This window comes from Rhinolophus sinicus, chromosome 3 (assembly GCF_057876585.1).
Source record: "Rhinolophus sinicus isolate RSI-liver-muscle chromosome 3, RSI-T2T, whole genome shotgun sequence".
Classification (NCBI taxonomy): Eukaryota; Metazoa; Chordata; class Mammalia; order Chiroptera; family Rhinolophidae; genus Rhinolophus; species Rhinolophus sinicus.
The window spans coordinates 161,541,297-161,561,429 of NC_142503.1; the positions used below are offsets into that span (position 1 = coordinate 161,541,297).

The 20,133-nt window shown below is 35.7% G+C and overlaps 2 protein-coding genes across 2 annotated transcripts in view; one reads left to right on the top strand and one right to left on the bottom strand.

Moving 5' to 3' along the window:
* Window positions 1-921: 921 nt before the first annotated feature.
* Window positions 922-16,903, top strand: RTRAF (RNA transcription, translation and transport factor). The gene is made up of 8 exons (XM_019725696.3): window positions 922-1,108; window positions 2,720-2,844; window positions 5,607-5,706; window positions 10,399-10,485; window positions 11,821-11,909; window positions 13,996-14,064; window positions 16,410-16,458; window positions 16,576-16,903. Exons 1-8 carry the CDS (start codon window positions 1,048-1,050, stop codon window positions 16,728-16,730), a joined length of 735 nt encoding a protein of 244 aa, XP_019581255.1. The 5' UTR covers window positions 922-1,047; the 3' UTR covers window positions 16,731-16,903.
* A 109-nt stretch (window positions 16,904-17,012) lies between these two features.
* NID2 (nidogen 2) overlaps window positions 17,013-20,133 on the bottom strand; it is a 60,790-nt gene continuing 57,669 nt past the window's right edge. Inside the window, exons 19-21 of the mRNA XM_019725694.3 lie at window positions 19,026-19,149; window positions 18,016-18,128; window positions 17,013-17,706 (exon numbers count right to left, since the gene is read on the bottom strand). Of these exons, the coding sequence (XP_019581253.3) occupies window positions 17,696-17,706; window positions 18,016-18,128; window positions 19,026-19,149 (248 nt within the window). The 3' untranslated portion in view covers window positions 17,013-17,695. The remainder of the gene's footprint in view (window positions 17,707-18,015; window positions 18,129-19,025; window positions 19,150-20,133) is intronic.

Consider the following 20,133-nt stretch of genomic DNA (forward strand, 5'->3'; position numbering starts at 1 on the left):
ACGACTCCCAGTTTCTGGCTTCAGAGATTCTTGTGGCTGGTGGTGATGTCTGTAACTATCACATAGTATTACAATTGGGTATTTACCTGTGGATGACTCCCAACTAGTTTGAGACCTTGCCAAAAGTCTTTGTATTAGTTGTGTTACAAGAGCATCTACAGGGGGGTCAAAAATAATGTATACAAGTGGGCACTTTGGTCAATGTTGCTCAAGCAATAGTTCTCTGCAATCAAGTGTCTGGACACTGATGGTAACCACTTTGAGCACCTCTTGTAATTGCAGAAGTCAGATGTGACGTATTCATCATTTGTTATCAGTATAGTCGTATATTATTACAATTTTAATAGTTTCCCTTTCTTAAAATGTGCATACATTTTTTGGCATCCTCTGTATTACCATATTTCCCCCAAAATAAGACCTAGTCAGACCATCAGCTCTAATGAGCCTTTTGGAGCAAAAAGTAATATAAGACTCGGTCTTATTTTACTATAATATAAGACCCGGCCTCATATTAATTTTTGCTCCAAAAGACGCATTAGAGCTGATGGTCGGGCTAGATCTTACCTTGGGGAAATAGGGTACATAGGAGGAATAAAATGAATGCATCCATGCATGCATGCATGAATGAATGAATACACTGAAAGTACCAAGAGTAACTCTATGATCCAATGGAAAGTATGGCCGATAGCAGAAATTCTATATATACTATTCTCGTCAGGCTCGATCACCAAGGCGAGGAAAACAAGAGGAAACAGGCTTCTCAGCAGCTTTCTGCCTATTGTACAACTAGGAAGCTGACAATAAAGTTTATTTGAGCGTCGACGTGCCCCGACGTGGCCCCGCCTCCCCAGCCAGAGCCGCGATTGGTGGGTATTCGCCAGCGGCCACCGTTCCTAAGTCACGATTGGCGAAGGCCGCCGTCATTTCGGAGCGTCCAGGCGCCTGCCCGCGTTCTCGCCGTGTCGCCTGGTGCCTGCGCCACCCGCACCTCCTCCGCCTCTCCTCTCCCGGCCCAAGCCCGGGGAACCAGAGCGAGAAGCGGGGACTATGTTCCGACGCAAGCTGACGGCCCTCGACTACCACAACCCTACTGGCTTTAACTACAAAGGTGAGGTGGCGGCCCGCCAGCTGCGCGCCACGGACGCCGCTGACGGCCGCTCTCAGCGCCCCCACCCGGGCTTCCTACCCCGACCCACCGCGGCCTTGTCTCCCCGAGGCCCCCGGGCCGGTCTCCTCCCGGCCACCTAGGTAGCACCTCTGCTCTCCGCCTTCCCTCTCCTTAGGCCCTGACACGCTCGGCCTTCGGAGCCCGCTGAACCCCGCCTGCCTCAGCGTCGCCACTTTGTGTACTTGCTAACTCCAAGCATCCATCCTTCACCCCCCCTCCCCCCCCAGCACACTGGAGGAAAAGTATTCGCTTTCTACCTTGGTCCTTCAACTCCATGGTGTCCCGAGTAATTGGGCGATACCTTGAGCACCTGCTGTGGGCTAGCACAGAGCTGGAACCTGAGGAAGATGCTGAGTAATTTGAATACTAGTTTACTGCCCGCCAGGAACTAATGGGTGAGGGAGGGGACGGGAGGCAGTCGGAACCCACCCCCAGTAGTTTGAGATCAAGACAGTACATAATGAAGCCCCGAACCGACATGGTTGGAGTAAATGCTATAGTAACGGGCTAATTACGTTGTACGGGTTGTGCAAAAACGTTGGTAGGAGATGAAGATGGTGGTTGAATTGTAAATACAAAGGTATTTGGGATTTTACAGCATTTAAAAGTTTTTAAAAGTATTAACATTGCTACCCACTGTTACTTAACCAGGGACCACCGCTGCTTATTTCCTTCCAAAGTGTTTTAGCCTGTGGTAGACTAGTAAGTTTGAAAGTGATCAACTACAGCCTGGGATACTCAGAACAATCAATTTTCAGAACTTCATAATGGAAGCTTGAATTTGAAATTCCAGCTTGAATTTTGAAATTGAAAATAATTTCTAAGCAGGATAACAATGTTTTGCTGATCTGTAGAAGCATATCAATTTATAGAATCTTGTTTTTCAAGTTTGCCTTTTATTTAACAAAAAAGGGTCAGTGGCAGTAGAGCTTAAGGTCTGGATTTGAATCTTTGAGCTTCAATTTTTCTCATCTGTGAAAGGGGGCTATTACCGACCTCACAAGGGTGTGGAAGGATTAAGTTAAACAAGATGTACTTTCTCATGTACTCAATGTGCTATAACAGTAAATGACACTAGTATCTTCTTTATTTATTGTCATTTAATTTTTGTACTTTATTATTCCTTTGATACACATTTAACCTTGCCTTGTCCCTGTGCCCCCTTCAAAGGAACTGGAATAATAGTAGCAAAACTATGTGCCAGACATTGTTTTTATTCTTATTTATTTCATTTCCTCTTCATAACAACCCTGTGACGTAAGTCCTGTTATTACCCCCATTTTGTAACTCAAGAAACGGGCACAGAAAATTGAGGTGATTAGCCCAAGTTTACACAACCACTAACTGTCTGGAACCAGAATTTGAATTTAGGCCAGGATATGAACGGAACAATTTTAATCCGTTAATACAAAGTCCGCACTTTCAAATCCTATTTCAAGCAGCTCGATTATTATTTGGGAGTTTAAATAAATTCTACAAGACCATTTATTTGTGGCAAAGAAAGTGTTTTATCTAGTGCTTCTAGTGATTTATATGGTATTTTTGTTGCAGATGAAACAGAATTTAGAAACTTTATTGTTTGGCTTGAAGACCAGAAAATCAGACACTACAAGATTGAAGACAGAGGTAATTTAAGAAACATACACAGCAGTGACTGGCCCAAGTTCTTTGAAAAGGTAATGAATTAGTAAAATAAAAGTGCAGAGAGCTTTTCTAAAAATTATATGAAGATAGACAAGCTTAAAATTTTTTCTTTTAAAATAAAAATAAAGATCAGTGTTAGAAGAGCTGGATTTTAGGATTTAAGTTTCTTTTGTTTTTAGAGTAAATTGTATTAGATAGAAATAGTATTGTCTTAACACGGTGAAGTTTCTTAAATAAACAATGACATGTATTCTGTAAATGGTAAAAATTGCCAAAATAAGAATTTTTACATTAGACTAAAAATGTAGCAATAATACATTTATATTAAAATAAGATACTGATATGCTTGAAAACTAAGATTATGTATTGTTTATGCTTATATTAACCGTACACGCATGTCCCTTGTTGTGTATGATAGAAATAATCCTAAAATGCCCTGTATGTATGTCTTATTTTTTTGGCTAGAATAATTTTTACATTGACTTAGTTTAATATCACTTGTGCAGAAAGAATTGTTTCCAAATTAGAATCAAAGTCACATTTTACAGTATCATTACTTAAATGTTTTCATTGGCTATATTACTTTGATGAATACGATGTTTTCCTTTAAAAATAAGAAAAAGACTAAATTTTTCATTTGCTGGTGTAAAAGGATTAAGTACCTAACTTTCTTCTTGGAATCAGAAATTTTATGAATTAGGGGATTGTATAAGTTACACACTAGCTCTATCATTGTGGGCAAGGTTATTAACCTTTCTGTGTCTCAGTGTTCTCAATAAATGGGGATAACAGTGGTACTTACCTTGGGGTGGTGTGTGTTGTTAATCAGTGATACAGCTACACCATATTCCTGTTCACAGAGGTGCCTGGCCCACAGCAAATGCTATATGCTTATTACTTCCACGGCCTCTACTACTGTTATTGCCACTACTAGATTTTCCTTTGCTCTTAAAAAGTATTTTTGAAAATTTGTATATGCTTCTTAAAATTTTGAAATACATTATTAGGATTTTATGTCTGTTTAATATCATGTCTTATGGCCCATTCATGTGTACAAGACTATACATATAAAGTTCTACGTGTAGAACGGTATTTGAAGAATACAGTAGCCCCCCCCCCCCCATCTGCAGTTTTGCTTTTCGAGGTTTCAGTTATCCGTAGTCAACCACTCCAAAAATATTAAATGGAAAATTCTAGAAATAAACAATTTATTAGTTTTAAATTGCGAACTATTCTAACTGTCATGGTGAAATCTCACGATGTCCCACCCTATCCCACCCTGGAGGTGAATCTTTCCTTTGTCCAGCATATCCATGCTATATACACTCCCACCCCCCCAACTACAGCCCACCTGTTAGTCACTTATTAGCCGTCTTGGTTATCAGATGAGCTGTCCTAGTATCACAGTGCTGGTGTTCGGATAACCCTTATTGACAGAAGGTCAGTGATAGTCTAAAGCTATATCACAATGCCATCATTCATCTCACTTCATCTCATAGGCATTGTATCATCTCACATCATCAATAGGAAAAGGGTGCATACAGTATAAGATTTAAGAATAAGAGAGACTTAAGTACATTCACATAACTTTTATTACAGTATATTATATAATAATTGTTCTATCTTATTATTAGTTATTGTTAATCTCTTATTATACCTAATAAATTAAACTGTATCATAGGTATGTATGTATAGGAAAAAACCTATGCATGGGGTTTGGTACTACGAGGTTTCAGACATCCACTGAGGGTCTTGGGAGGTATCCCCCATGGATAATGGACTGCTGTGTTAAAACTTTCTGGTGAAAAAACACACAGAAGTAACAGTAAAGTAGGATAACTTAGAGATATTGGAACTTACACATCCAAACAGATACTATCCTTCAAGTTGGTATCTTTGGAATGGTGTGATTGCTTATAGCATATTTGGAACTTCTTTCAGAATTACTTTCAGATCATGAAACATCTTTTGAATATTCTTAATATTGACAATTTTTAATATTTTGAAGGTAGATTTACTTTTTAGGTCATGACCAAATCTTGCAAATAAGGTGTTTTTTGTTGTTTGTTTGTTTTTTAAAGTAAGAGGATAAAATTTGTTAGAAAATGGTTATGGCTAAAAAGTGCTGTTTAAATATCCCCAACAGGATTTCCAAATGGGAGTTCCAGAAGTTTTGAATAATATTATAGTATTATTGCTGGAATTAGGTTTTAAGCTATTAAGAGACTCATTTGAAGGATAATACTAATTTGGATGTATGGCTTCTGCCGTTTATTAAAAATGCTTGGTTATATTGTACATGTATGTTATATGGCTTACTCTGTTCAGTAGTATTTCCGTAATATGAAAGCTAAGTTTAGCTAATAATTGGTTTATTTTTGTATCCTCCTTTTTTAGAGTCCTTTTTATTTAATTGGTCTCTGTATTGAGACCTGGAATCTGAAAGTTTAGAGTCAGGTCCCAGATCTAAGTTGTATAACCGTTGGCAAGTGTTAACCTCTCTTGGCCTGAGTTTTCTCATCTATAAAATGAGGAAGTTGTTCTAGATCAGTGGTGCTCTACCTGGAACCTGCGAAAGAAAAATTTCAAAAAGCAAGATAGAAATACTTCAGATGATGCACTTAAATGTTTCCTTCCTTTGGGTTATATAATTGTATCAAAAGTTTAGTAATACTATATAAATGTTACAAGAAATTCTTTGAGATCCAAACTAAGGTGTCTTTCAACTCTACCATTTTTTGATTCTGTGACTTACAGTAATAATGAAACTGAATTTTTTTTTTTTCTCTCACAGTATCTCAGAGATGTTAATTGTCCTTTCAAGATTCAAGAGAGACAAGAAGCAATTGACTGGCTTCTTGGTTTAGCTGTTAGACTTGAATATGGAGATAACGGTATGTTTTTGGGGAATGTGTGTTTTAAAGAGAGGGAGAGGAAAGGTGGGAAAGCAGTGTAAAAATGTAGGGAACTTAACAGTTTGTATTTCTTTGTCTTATGTTACTTTACTTTTGGTTCATTTTAAGTTTTATATATCCTCATGTCCCTTTCCAGCATCTATTTAAATACTTACTTTTTTTGTAACCATTCTTCTGTGTCTAGCACTCTCTCCCCGACTCCCAAACTGTCTGGGAAAGAATTTTCTAAAATTAGAGTCTTTATTATCATAAGAAGTTAAAAAAACACTGTCTTTCACTGGTATTTAGATTTGTTTTTTCCCTAGAATTTGGAAGTGATGTCTTCTGGAGAAGGCTAATTGAATGTCTTTTTCACAAAGTAATATTTGCCATCTTTCATTGTTGTTAGTGTCCCAGAATTGATACTAGTTCAGAATGTTGGTTGCAGCAGGTAATTTCACAAGAGACTGAAACATACGTCTGATGCCAATATACACTATAGGCCAAAATATATTTATTACTTACATTTAATGTTTTGTTTCAGATACTTATTGGAAGTTTTTAAACATTAGTATCTAGTAAAAAAAAAAGTTTTGCAATTAACTCGCATTTCCTCTCATTAGACCATTTCATTTGGAAAGGCCTGCCAACATCTAAATGCAAGATACGATTATCTTATCTCTGTGTTTTATGTTCTCTTTTATGGGACTGTCAGTTCCAGTTCTCTTAATCATTTGCCTTTGAAACCTTTTTGCTCTTTGACTTCTCCCTTTTCCTCCCATCCGGTCCCTATCCATCTTTTCCCATGTCTGTCCTATCTTTTTTTGTCCTTTCTCAATACTAATGCCCCAATTCAGTTTCTTGCCGCTTACTGCTGAGATTATTATATCTTTCTTACTAGCCTCTTATTAGCATCATCTGCATGATCCGTCAAGCTAACTTTTTGAAACATAAATCGGTTTTAGAATGCTACACTTTGTTTCCAGAAAACACCTTCATATATTCAGAAGCATCATTTCTTTTCCATTTACTACAAAAGGAACTCCGGACTCCTTAGAGACAGGTATTCAAGGCCTTTGATATCTGGTGTCTGGCCAGTATTCACATACTTGATATCCCAGCCAAACTAGAATAATGCTGGTTCCTGTTTACATCTCTTTTCCCTTCCCCTTGATATCTTGGCTTGCATTTTTCCTTTGATAACGCCGTTTCATTCTATCTCCACACATGTAAATCTTGGACATCCTTGTAAGATCCAGCACAAATGCCATCTAGCAGCAATATTTCCTTCCCTGCTTTCATAGCTTTTAACTCTATATCTTTTAAGTTATTCACCACTGTCCATTTTGCTTATGTATATGTTATTTAACCCCACTAAATTGTAAGCTTACACTCAGCTTTATTTCCTATGTGGTACCTCTTAGATTCTATTGCTGCTGTAACAAATTACCACAAACTCAGTGACTTAAAACACAATTTATTATCTTACAGTTCTGGAGGTCAGAAGTCCAGCATCTGTCTTACTGGATTTAAGTCAAATTGTCAGCAGGGCTTGTTGTTTTTGGAGGATCTAGGGGAAAATCCATTTCTTTGTCTTTCTTCCTTCTGGAGGTTGCCTGCATTCCTTGGCTCTGGCCTCTTTATCTTCAAATCTAACAGCATAGCATCTTCCAGTCCCTGTGTGCCGGTTTCCACTGTCACATCTTTGACTATGATCTTCCTGCCTCCCTTTTTATAAGGACACTGTGATTACATTGGGCCCACCTGGATAATCCAGGATAATCCCCCATTTCAAGGTCTTTAATCACATCTGCAAAGTGACTAAGTCCCTTTTGCCACATAAGTAGTATTCATAGGTTATAGGGATTGGGAAAAGAGCATCTTGAGGGGGTCATGATTCTTTCTGCACAGTTCCTGACGTATAATAGATGAGTTTATCAGCTTTAATAAGTGTTTGGCAAATACAGTATATGAATGTTCACCTATTCTGATATGAAGCATCAACCAGCTTCAGACTTAAATTTCAGAAGCCTTATGGCAGAAACTTGAAGAAAAGCTCCAAGACTTTTTTTTTTTAACTTTGAATTTTAGTTTAAAAAGAAAATACTCCTTTAGAAAATAAATGTTGTCAGAGGGTAAGGGGGGTGGGGGGTGGGAGATGACGGTAAGGGGGATCAAATATATGGTGATGGAAGGAGAACTGTCTCTGGGTGGTGAACACACAATGGGATTTATAGATGATGTAATACAGAATTGTACACCTGAAATCTATGTAACTTCACTAACAATTGTCACCCCAGTAAATTAAAAAACAAAACAAAAAAACTATACTGCTAAAAACCGGAAAAAAAATAAAAATAAATGTTGTAATCATAAGCTTTGGTAGCATTAGTTGATTTTTAGGACTGTTAGCAAAGTATTCTGGTTTGAGGTGGTAAACTATGTTAGTAAATTTGCAACAAAGTATTCTCCAGCTTTTTGGAAGTTTTTCAGCTATTCCCAAATAAAATTGTAGATGCATCTCAATTTATTTCTATTTTACCTTTATTTGTTCCATTTACCCCATTTTTATAATACTTCAACTTAGGTTACCTTGGTACGAAGAACTGTAGGTGCCTATAGTCACATATCCCTATAGTTGACTGTAACTCTTAAGTACAATTATTTCTCATTAATAGCATGGTATTTTTTAAATTAATAAAATAGACTGAATTTGTATCTGAAAGTATATTTTTTGAAAATTATAGTTGAATTTTATTTGAAATTTCAGGTGAATTATAGTTGAAAGGTAAATGATACCAAAAATATATTAAAAGTCCAAACTAGAAAACAAGTTTTTGTATAATCTTAAAAAAGAACAGTTTTTTGGGGAAAGGGGTAAGGTAGTAATACTGTAATCAGTAGAAGGTGCTGTTCTTTTGTGGTTTTACATTAATATGTTGCATACTTTTAAGTTATTTAAAATTTTTATTCTTATTTAATGAGACCATTGTGAATTTTTATTATTTGTGCTTTAATATTTTTAAAGTGTTTTGCTAGTTTGTCAATTAAAGTGATTAAAATCTGACTTAAATTTTTTTCCTTTAACTTTTTTGACATAATTTCAGATTTACAGAAAAGTTGTGAGAATAGTACAAAGAATTTTCACATACCCAGATTCTGCAAATATTAACATTTTAATTCATTTGCCTTATCTTTATATATAATACACATAATGCAGTTTTTTTCTAAACCAGTTGTTACTAAGTTGTAGGTTATTCTCTTTTACCCTTATGTACTTTAATGCACATTCCCTAAATGTACATAACCCTAGTACAGTTATCAAAATCAGGAAATTAACTTTGATTCAATACTCTTATCTGTGATTTGCATTTTACAGTAATGATATTGATAGCCAAAAAAAAAAAAGGCAATCCTCAATCATGTGTTGCATTCGGTTGTTATGTCTCTTTAGTGTCGTTATGTCTCTTTAGTCTCCTGTAATCTGGAAAAGTTCCGCAGTCTTTATTTGTGCTTCATGATACTGACATTTATTTTGTAAAATGCTCCTCAGTTTCGATTTGTCTGATGTTTCCACATGATCAGATTTAGGGTTTGTATTTTTGTTAAGAATTACATGGAAGTGATGTTATGCTCTTTTAAGTGCATCATATCAGGATGCATGTGTTAGTGATATATCCGATTACTGGTCATGGTTGTTAACTCTGATCAATTAAGCTTAAGGTTCCTCCACTCTAAAGTTACTATTTCCCCTTCGAATAAATCCGTATATTGTTAGGAGATACTTTGAGATGATGTCAATATGCTTTTGCTCCTCAGACTTTCCTCCTAGCTTTGGCATCCATTTGAAGAGTCTCTGCAGAGTCCATTATTATGTTGATGATGATTGCCCAAAGGTTTTTTTTTCTAATTCCATCATTCTTAATACCTTTACTTAGTGGCTTTCTACCTTAAGGAGGAGATTTCCCCTTCTTTCCAATTTGTTTATTTAAATCAGTGTGGATATATGGATTCTTATTTTATTTTCCTTCTTGTCATTAGCAAATCATATAAGCACTATGCCAAAGATGGCATTTTGGGCATTAAGCTTAGTCAATTAGTAAGTATTTTTACTTGTAAAGTCTTTTTTATAAAGTATTATTAAGTATTTTTCAAGTAAGTTATAAAATCTACCTTTGAAATTCTGAATTTCAAGTCTCCATGAAATAAGTTTAGGTTTGTACATTATGGTGTATTATTTGAAATGCTGATTTTTTTCTTTCTTTTAGAAAGCAAGGTTTTTGGATTCTATGTACTGCTTTTATAAGATTTGGGTAAAAATGTTTCAGTGAGCTTGTGTTTAATCTCATGTAATTTATACTTATCCTCCTCCCATTCCTCTACCCCTGCCAAGTTTCAGAGGAACCTGTAATAGCACTTTCTCTCCTAACATTTAGATAGTGTTTGAAATGTATTACTTTTACAGATGTTTAGGAAAAGATATTTGTGTCCTGTATTCAGAAATCATTTCAGCTTAATCAAAAAGCTATAATAGCATTGTCTTTGTTAGTTTTTTTTAATAGTGAAAAATAATTTTGGTTGGATGAGTTGTCTTATGCTTATAGCCAGTTTGGATCAGTTAAATTTGGTGAATAAACAATGTTTTACCTTAAGTTGCAGTTCTACAAATTGTATTTTTGTCTGTTTTTACAGCTGAAAAATACAAGGACCTGGTACCTGATAATACAAAAAATGCTGACAATGCAGCTAAAAATGCAGAGCCATTGATTAATTTGGATGGTAAGTACAGTAGACCCCCTTATCCACAGTTTCATTTTTCATGCTTTCAGTTACCAGCCGTCAACTGCTGTATGAAAATACTAAATGGACAATTCCAGAAATAAATAATTTATTTTAAATTGCACATGGTTCTGAGTAGCATGATGAAACCTTGCGCCATCCTGCCTGGGACGTGAATCATCCCTTTGTTAAGCGTAGCCACGTTGTCCAGCTTTGTCACTTTAGTCGCCACCTGAGTTATCAGATCTACTGTCGCAGTATCTCAGTGCCTATGTTCAGGTTACCCTTATTTTACTTAATGGCCTCAAATGCAAGAGTAGTGACGCTGGCAATTCGGACATGCCAAGAAGAAGCCGTAAAGGGTGTTTCTTTTCATTGAAAAGGTAAGAAAACATAGTATACCTTGGGTTCAGTTCTATCCACTGGCGGTCTTGGAACGTATCCACCCTTAGGATAATCACTATATGTAAACGCATTAAAATGACTAACATTATTGGTTCCTTAAATGTTTTTTACTTCCTAGAATGAGGTCTGAGTTTACTTTGTTTTAGTAAATTAAGAATGCTTCATGTAGGCAGCATCCGTGTGGATATTTTATTTTCTGTGATGTTTTTTATGATCAGTTCAATGTACTTTCTCCCTCTTCTTGTAGTTGAATATCTGAGTGTTAAAATGCTGTTCTTTGATCTTCTTATAGTAATGTGGAAGATTCAATTTGTATTTAATCATGGTGGTGATTGCCTTCTTGGGTACACAACATGTTTTTTCCAATCTAATGTGACACTATGAGAAAGTAAAATTGACTATTATTTTAATTCCCGTATGTCTTTTAGTAATTCTCCTTTTAAAAGTATGAAGATTCTAATTACTTAGATTATGTTAAATATTCTTTCACTGATTCATTGTGACCTATAATTTATGAGTTATCCTTTTGAGTTAATAAGCTGCTTGGACACTGGAGAGCTGCTGCTTAGAGAAAAGATTTTGGGAAAACTGGCCATCAAAGGGATCTGTGTATTAAAATTAATAGTTTTGGGAAGAAATGTTAATTAAAAGTGCTGCATAAGTTGGCCTTGCAGAAAAAGTTATAGGACAAACCTAATGTGAGTTAATTTAGTCATTTATTGGATTGTTCAGTTTGGCTGGTTAATAGGAAAACCATTGATCTCATCAGTTTACCTGGTTGCAATATCTCTGCACTGCTCTTGTCAGCAACAGTTTTAAAAATTTGTTACTGAAAAAATTTACAATGTTTTTTGTAAGTTTATGTGTTTATATATGTGTCTAATTACATGTTTGCAGAGCTGTTAAGTTTCCATTTTTAATCTTTTATAGTAAGTAATCCTGATTTTAAGGCTGGTGTAATGGCTTTGGCTAACCTTCTTCAGATTCAGCGTCATGATGATTACCTGGTAATGCTTAAGGTCAGCTTCATATTCTTGATTCTTGACTGTGTATAGTTTAAAAAAAATTATGTTAGATATTTAAGTGTATGGTTGAGTGACTAAAATGTGGAGGAATGTGGAACATAAGGCAGATTTCATCTGTTTTAGATTATCTATTATCAGTGTTTATTGTGTGCCTGCCATTGTGCTTAAATCGTTTTGCAAAGATGATCTCATTAAATCCTCCAAACAATCCTAGAGATGGATGCTAATGTGTATATGAAGAGACTGAGACTTAAATAATGTCCGAGATGACACAGAAAATTGTAGACCCAGGATTTTAATCTAGGCACTCTGATTAAATAATTTCTAAATTATTTAGTCATTCTTTTATGGTCCATTCTTTTCTTGTATCACCCCACTTATGTTTAATCAGTCCTTTTAAAGATTCATGGTCTATATCCATTAAGGTAATGGAAAGTGCCCAATTAGTAATGGTGAATTTGGTCACAAATACATACTCCAAAATCTCTTAGAGGAAGGAATGTTTCTGTCTTCCAAGTCACCCACCCTAGATAGGCCACTTAGATCATACCTCCACTTCAGGGAACCCAGTGGTCTGAAAGAGGTCTCTTATTTCTGAGAAGAAAAATACATTCCCACTTCAGAGGATTTATGCCAAGTAATTGTGGTAGTCCAATGGGGCTAGGGGGAGAAGAATGGTACTTAAGATAGCAGACTTAGAAATTATTATTGATTTTATGAAAAATTAAAGAGCTTTTGACTACACCTATTGTGCATGTAGATTACTTTTAAACTACTTTGCAGTAAATTGAATAATTAAATTTCACTCTACCCACAAGAGATTAAGCCAGAATTTTTTTCTACTTTTTAGAATTGTCTGTATTAAATTGGCAGTTGTAGTAAGGGAAAGACTTCTATTCCTAGATTATTGTAAGTCTGCATGCTGAATCTGAATGTTAACTTCTGTATTCTCAACTCAGATTGGATGCCAAGAGACAAAAAGTTGTTTTTAGTGAAATTTAGCTCTTCCAAAGGCTTGTTCCTTACTCAGGCAATTATGTAAATTACTTCGGAACAGTTCTACAGTATTCATGTCAGCTTTAATCATAAACTGAGAGGAGAAACAGACAATGTTGGCATTTTGGGGTACTTTTCGTTAGACTTGAAACACCTAAACGGGAAAAGTAAAAATCGGCTATAAGCAAAAGCTTTATAAAATTCTAATCCTAGCTGTATGATTGTCCTTTGAGTTATTTTAAGAAACATTCAACCAATACATAACCATATGGAAAACATCTTCATAGGTTTGCCAAGTGCAAGAATCAGTATATTAACTGTTTGGCAACCAAACTGTTTACATTTACAATCACTGTTTAAGATTGGTTTAATTATCCTTTTCAGATGTAGCATTTGGTTTGTTTTTATTATTAAAAATAATGTTTTTGCAAGTTGTCACACTTATTTTGAGTTGTAGTTGTTATCCATTAATTAAAATTCCATTTTAAAAAATCCTATTTTTTGAGTTTGTGCAGGTGCACGCAGGCACTTGTGTTTGCCAAAATAAAATTCCTTGATGATTTAAAAAAGTGTGTTCTATGAAAGATCTAAAACCACTTGACTATAATGAAGTAAAAAAAAGCAAGGACAGTGTATGATATCCTCCCCCTTTGTGTCAAAGATGGCTTGCGCAGACGCACGTATACGCCTGAGCATGTTTGTAATTTTATAGAGTCCTGGTGAGGATATACAAGGTACTGATAATGATTGTCTTCTGGAGGGATGACAGGTTTGTAGGAAAGAGACCTACCTTTTACCATGTATCCTTTTTTATTTAAATTTTTTTTTTACCACACATGAATTATCTATGCAAAAAAGTTTTTAATTGTTGTGAGCATCATTCCGCATTATTAAATATTAAAAGTGAGAACTGTTATTACAATAGCAGTTTTTTTATTTTTAATTTATTGAGGCGTTTGTTAATGAACTCGGTAATTCTAACTTCATCAAATTGGACATTCTTGTTCTCTAGATTCGGAGAAGAAAAGATGACAAACAACCAGTGAAAACTATTAATAAAAAACAGTATTTTTGGGTTTCTTAGGCAATTCGCATTTTGGTCCAGGAGCGCCTGACACAGGATGCAGTTGCTAAAGCAAATCAAACAAAAGAGGTATGTGTGTGTGTGTGTGTGGTGTTTTTTTTGTTATTGTTTTTTTCATAAATTCTAAGTTAATTGTTAATGAAAGTATCTTCTGGCATTGGCCTAAGTTTAAACTTTACACGTATCTGCTTAAGCTATCCATTCTATGTTCAAACTTCCCAGAGTCTTGAAGGGGATTGAATTTGGTTCCTAAGTTAATTGTATCCAGTCATTTTTGAGTGAAAAAAGAAGTTGTTTATCTCACTTCATACCTTAGAGAAGCTACGAGTAACACATCTACAGTTTACCAATAAAAACCACTGCATGTGCCCAGTTGAAGTTTATTTAAAAGAATTTGCCCTTGTGAAATTTCTGGGTTATTTTGACTTAATTGCTGGAAAACAGGATTCACGTTCTCTGTTACTAATTTTGTTTTTGTTGTACTTAAATTCTATCCTCGCTCTTTTGTTTCTTCAGAGAAATCTCTTCTCATTTTGTCCTTTCTATTTTCCTAGCATAAAACATAAGTGACTTGCCTAAGGTCACCTAGTTGACAAGTGGTTGAGCTCAGGCAGTCTGATTCAAGAGCCTGTGCTCTTATGGTGAGGGACACAAGGGTCTACATGAGTAGTTGATTGGCCCAAGTGAAGCGCGGGGCTAGAGGGAATGTGAGAGGGTAAGGTTCAGCCTGTAGGTGACTGAAACCATCATCTTTCAGTCCTGTTTTGTAGGCTGAGATAACTACACAACTATCTTTCCCTTAATAATTCTGGGATATTTTTAGATGAACTGTAGCAGAAATCCAAATGGCCCTAAAGTCTCATTGACTGTGGGGCAGTACAGAGACTGTCCTCAGAGGTTAGCAGCAGCAGGTATCTGATAATGCTCCCTCCTACTGTATAGATGTTCCAGCGAATGCTTCTGGTACAGCCACCTTTTTTGCCTCCCCCAATGTCATTTGTCCTCTGACCCCATCTTTAGCAAGGCCCAGCAGTGTTAAAGCTTATTAATGCCAGGAAAGTATAGTCCCCTCTGAAAGACAGTGTTTCTTTTAAAGATTCTTATTGGCGTATTATGTATGAATCAGTCCACTGGAAACTGGATTAAAAATCAGCTTATTTCTCCCACACTATAGAACAGACAGTAAATTGTTCTGACATAATAAAATCATTCACTCATTAAAACTATGCCTTTGATTTGGAAGGCAGTGCAAATAAGGGCATAGACAAATCTCTTTGCTCTTGTTTGCAAAATAAAATTTAGTTTTATTTTCAGTGCTCCAAATGAATCTTAGTTTTAGTGTCATCTCAAAAGATACCATGCTATATATTAATACAGTGGAGAAAGTTTTTACAGTTGAATAACTGTAACTGGTCATAACCAGCATTTGGGCCTGTGGTCATCTTCAGCAGTGGCCATCCCTTGGCAGTCTGTTGGCAGACAAAGGGAAAACGGAGCCTCCGGTACCAGACTGACAGAAAACCACTCAGTACAATTGTACTCCAGTTTTGCTTACTGAATTTTCATACCCGTTTGTTTCTTCACTTACATATGGTGTTTATTATTAGCTACTTCAAAGTAGATGGAGGCTAGGTAGATTTTCATTAATAGATTAGGCAAGAATTGAGTAGTGACAACTTAGCATTTGTAGTATTGAAAGCATAGTGACTTTTTTAGTGGTAATGATTTTATATAGTATAATCAAAGTCTAGGCTGCCTGTCCTTATTTTTATTTGATAATTATTGTGAACTCATAGTTTGGCATCATAGTCACCATCTATGTTATATCTGTGTGTAGGTGCTGACTGGTAGGCTAAAGGGTTTAGATTCTCCTGTTCATTTTGAGACTATTTCAAAGAAACTTCAAAATGAACTATTGAAAGTTAAATTATATATAGATAATGTGGTAAACATCATGCTGGCTGAAAAATGTATGTTTTAGATTTGTGCAGTTTGCAAAGACAAATTAATGGGCTCAGAAATAACCTTGCTTGAGGGAAGTTGTAGTCCATTTTCCTTGTACACTGCTGCTCACTGTAGCTAAAATGGGATGGCAGCAGCCTTGCTCGACCCTCCTTCCATATGAGCAATGACAGAGCACTGCAGCAAAAGAAGCTGTTATTTTATATGCCTGGTCTTAAAGGATGGGATGGGTTATGGAACTAGCTTCCCACCACATTTAAAGACCTTTCCTAATTGGTTATAGTAAGAAAAAAACATCAAAATGCAGAGTTAAAGAGAAAATTCTCAGTCCCTTTTTGTGGGTAAAAGGGTTAAAATAACAATAGGTAGCTGCTTTTCAGTTTCAGCTTAGAGAAAGCTTAGAGAAGGATGTGATTCTTAACTACACTCTCATTTTATCCATTTTTTTAAAGGGCTTGCCTGTTGCTTTAGACAAGCATATTCTTGGTTTTGACACAGGAGGTAAGTGATTTTGTTTTAATTCATAGTTAAACAATTTGGTGAATATTTGGGGGAAATGAGTAAGTAAATGGTCTTAAATACAAGTTATTGATTAATGCAGTATTTCTTATAAAACAGATGCAGTTCTTAATGAAGCTGCTCAAATTCTGCGATTGCTGCACATAGAAGAGCTCAGAGAGTTACAGACAAAAATTAATGAAGCCATAGTAGCTGTTCAGGCAATTATTGCCGATCCAAAGACAGACCACAGACTGGGGAAGGTTGGAAGATGAACATTTTAGGATTTCAGCCTCTTACCTACTTAGTACAATTGGGAACCATGTATGCTCTGGCATGTGTTTGGAAATCAAATGTCACATTTTCGAGGGAAGAATCCTAGAAAATTGACTATGTTCTAGAGATTTATCATCATTGCTTTTTCTTTAATAAAGTTTGGGAAAGTGGATTGGTTTTTGACTGTGTTATGTTTATGTTAATCTACTTCCTTTGTCATTGAGGTACATGCCAAACCCCAACTTGGTTCTAGAAACAATACAGATCCTCAAAGTCATAGGAAGACTTTAAAATATTTTATTGGAGTAATCTAAAAAATTTGAGAACTTATACAGCTTTGGTATTTATAAATGTAATTTCTGTGGGTAATTCTATAGAGGATTTACAGGATCAGAAAATACAAATTGAAACATTGTAGCACCTTTTAATATAAATAGAAATGCACTGATGCAGAGGTAAAAAAAAATCTTAGAACTTTTGCTGGGAAACTATAAATAAGTTGGTTCTTTCCCATCAGTTCTGCATAGCCTCTTAACTGTGTCAGGATTTTAAGATTGTATTTTTTATACTGCTCACCTGTGCTTTAATTTCTTGGCCAAAAAGAACCCATAGCAAAAGTCAGATTTAAGGTCTCAGCATATTTGGTTCTTAGTTGAATGAATTTGACCTTGTAAATATGCTATAAATGTTTTATAAAAAGTTGCTTTAATAAGCAACAATTAAAATTCTATTAGCTTTTTAAAACTTGGTAATAACTTTTTTAAAAAAATACAGTAGTAAAGATTGAGGTATAAACTTTTCACAAAATATACTTAGTCTTTTTGCACTGAAAATTTTCATCTTATATGTCCAGGAACTTCTAATGGCCAATTTCCGTTTTCATTTTCTTCGACTTTTGTTTGCAGTAAATGTTCTTTAGGGTTCAGATTTGATTGTGAACTCCAAGTCCTTCACGATGCCATATTTACTTTCTTCCTGTGAGGGAAGGTGGGGTGAGGGGACAGTGGATGAGTATTTTATAACTGAGCTGCAACAGCAAGTCTTTTAGAGGGAAGTGTCCTAATGGACTGACTTTTTTTGTGTTTAGTTAAGCTACGTAGATTTAAGGTAGTAAAGACTGGTCACCCCCATGTGTTGACCATTACTTTTTCAAGCTCTAGGTGGCTCTTGCTGGTGGCGACGTCAGTGGCAGCAGCCAGTATCTGGGTCAAGGGTAATCAGTTACCAGATACAGCCTGCTCTCCCCTGCTGATCCAAAGGAACAGCCTGAGCGTGTTCATTTACCTGTTGGGCAGTAGGGGTAGACTGCTGTGATCCCGTAGAGATGAGACCGCTGCTCAGGAAGGTACTCATCAGTAAACTGGCCACTGTTCCTATTTACTGATATAACACCATCCCTGGTAACAGAAAGGAAGAGTGAATTCATGGGCTTTAAGGTTGGATAGAAAAGGTCAGTTACAGTAGAGAAAAATCTCTGCTAGCCTTCTAGAACACATTTTTAAAATACAACGAGTTCTTGACTCACTTAGATTCAGGAGATTTGTCTGTATCAGTGGTCCTCAGACCCGCATCATCTAGGAACTTAGGAAAATGCAAATTCTTGGGCCGTACCTCAGACCTACTGAATCAGATTCTGGGACAGGAGCCAGCAGTATGTCTTAACAAACCCTCGGAGTGATTCTTTATGCCACATTGAAGTTTGAGAACCACTAGTCCAAATCAGTGGTTCTCAACCCTAGCTGTGTGTTGGAATCACCTGAGGATCTATTAAAATACTGATGCCTGGGCCTCCTGCCAGACCAATTAAATCAAAATTACAGGGAATAGGGTAGAAGGGCTTAAACATCATACATATTGTTTAATGTTCCCCAGTTCCTCCTTGGAGAACTGTCTAAATTATAGTATTTTTCATTTTTCCAGGTGGACAACCAATATGTCCACAACATCATTAAAATCATATAACTAATATACCTCCTGGTGCCACTTTAGGTATTCTTATTCTCTGAAGATCAGATTTAGATGAACGCTTTTCTTTTTTGGATAGTTTATTACCTAATAGCTCTGCCCCTTTTAGGCTACCTATGAGCAATAGCATTAAATTTCTGGGTGATGTGAAAGTATGATTTTAAGAGCAGTAACATTTGAATGGTATTATCTGCTAATGAGACAATGAAATGAAAACTTGAGTAGAGAGCTTAATTACTAAAGTCACTTATTGACATTTAGTAAGACAACTGGCGTGTCCGCCAGAACAGTTTCCCTTCTCAGGCCCGTCCAGAGTACGTCATGCTCACCTCCTCCAGTCCGTGTGGTAGAAGTGATCTGCATAGCTAACGATGCTGAAGGGGTAGTTGAGGTTGTTCTGAATGACGTGCCGTCCAATTCCATCAGGTTGTGTACATTCCAGTTTTTTTGTTCCTTTTAAAACATCAAAGAGGGAAAATAAGATCCTTTCATACCATGGAAAAAGACCTCCTTGCAAAAAAATAATAGTGGCAGGTAGATTCCTTCTGAAAGGAAAGAAAGGTAGAAGAGGAAATAGATATTTTTATTCCCATTGCAGTGACACAAATTAGAAACTAAAATTTCCTGTTCTATTACCAGTCTTTAGTTTGTTGAATAGTATTCTAGTTTTTAATAGTTTAAACTCAGTCCTTTTTTGGAAGAGATATTGCATTTAAACAAATATGGCCAAGTTTCTCCCAAAGTAGGGCATTAGAGGTAAGCTTTTTTATAATTGATATAATTTCAAGTATTAGCTCATAAGTTGTTTTATACATAATATCTGGATAAGTACTTGCTCTTTGTAAGCAATATATAATAGCCAAGGTTGCCTTTTAACTAAAATCCTTAAATTTTTTAAAAAGACTGTATTAGTTTCTAGGTAGGAATAAAAGTAACTGAAGTAGTAACATGGCTCATATATTTCAATGTAAAGGAAACCAATCTTGTAAATTTTGCAATAGCTAAACAAGTTAAGAATTTCAAAGTTTCACATTTCTCATGGAATCCTGATTTAAATTTCAAATTCTATTAAAAAATGAATTGCTTTGGACAACTGCTTTATAATAGTGACCTATGTACCTTTCATTAGATTATAAATTCTTTAAGAATGGCCTTTTTCATATTCTTTAGTGTACTGGTATAACTAGACATACATAATCTTTTCAGTTGTGCTAATAATGAAATCACCCACACAAAGTTAACCTGGGTATTGGCAACCCAAATTGATTCCTGAAAGAAGCCATCCTGCCGCTTCTCTTTTCAAAGAATGTCCTCAGCTTAATAGCATACTGACTGTCAAAGTGACAGATATTTATAAATGTTTGTAATATGTTAAAAAAAAAACCAAAAAAAAATAACCTCTTGTTCATTTATCTAAATTTGTCAATTCCAAGAGTG

Excerpts from the sequence above, each read along its gene's own strand:
- RTRAF (XM_019725696.3), top strand. The coding sequence starts at position 1,048 with ATGTTCCGACGCAAGCTGACGGCCCTCGACTACCACAACCCTACTGGC. Across the intron at positions 2,845-5,606 it reads GGCCCAAGTTCTTTGAAAAG|TATCTCAGAGATGTTAATTG; the intron begins GTAATGAATTAG and ends TTTCTCTCACAG. Across the intron at positions 5,707-10,398 it reads ACTTGAATATGGAGATAACG|CTGAAAAATACAAGGACCTG; the intron begins GTATGTTTTTGG and ends CTGTTTTTACAG.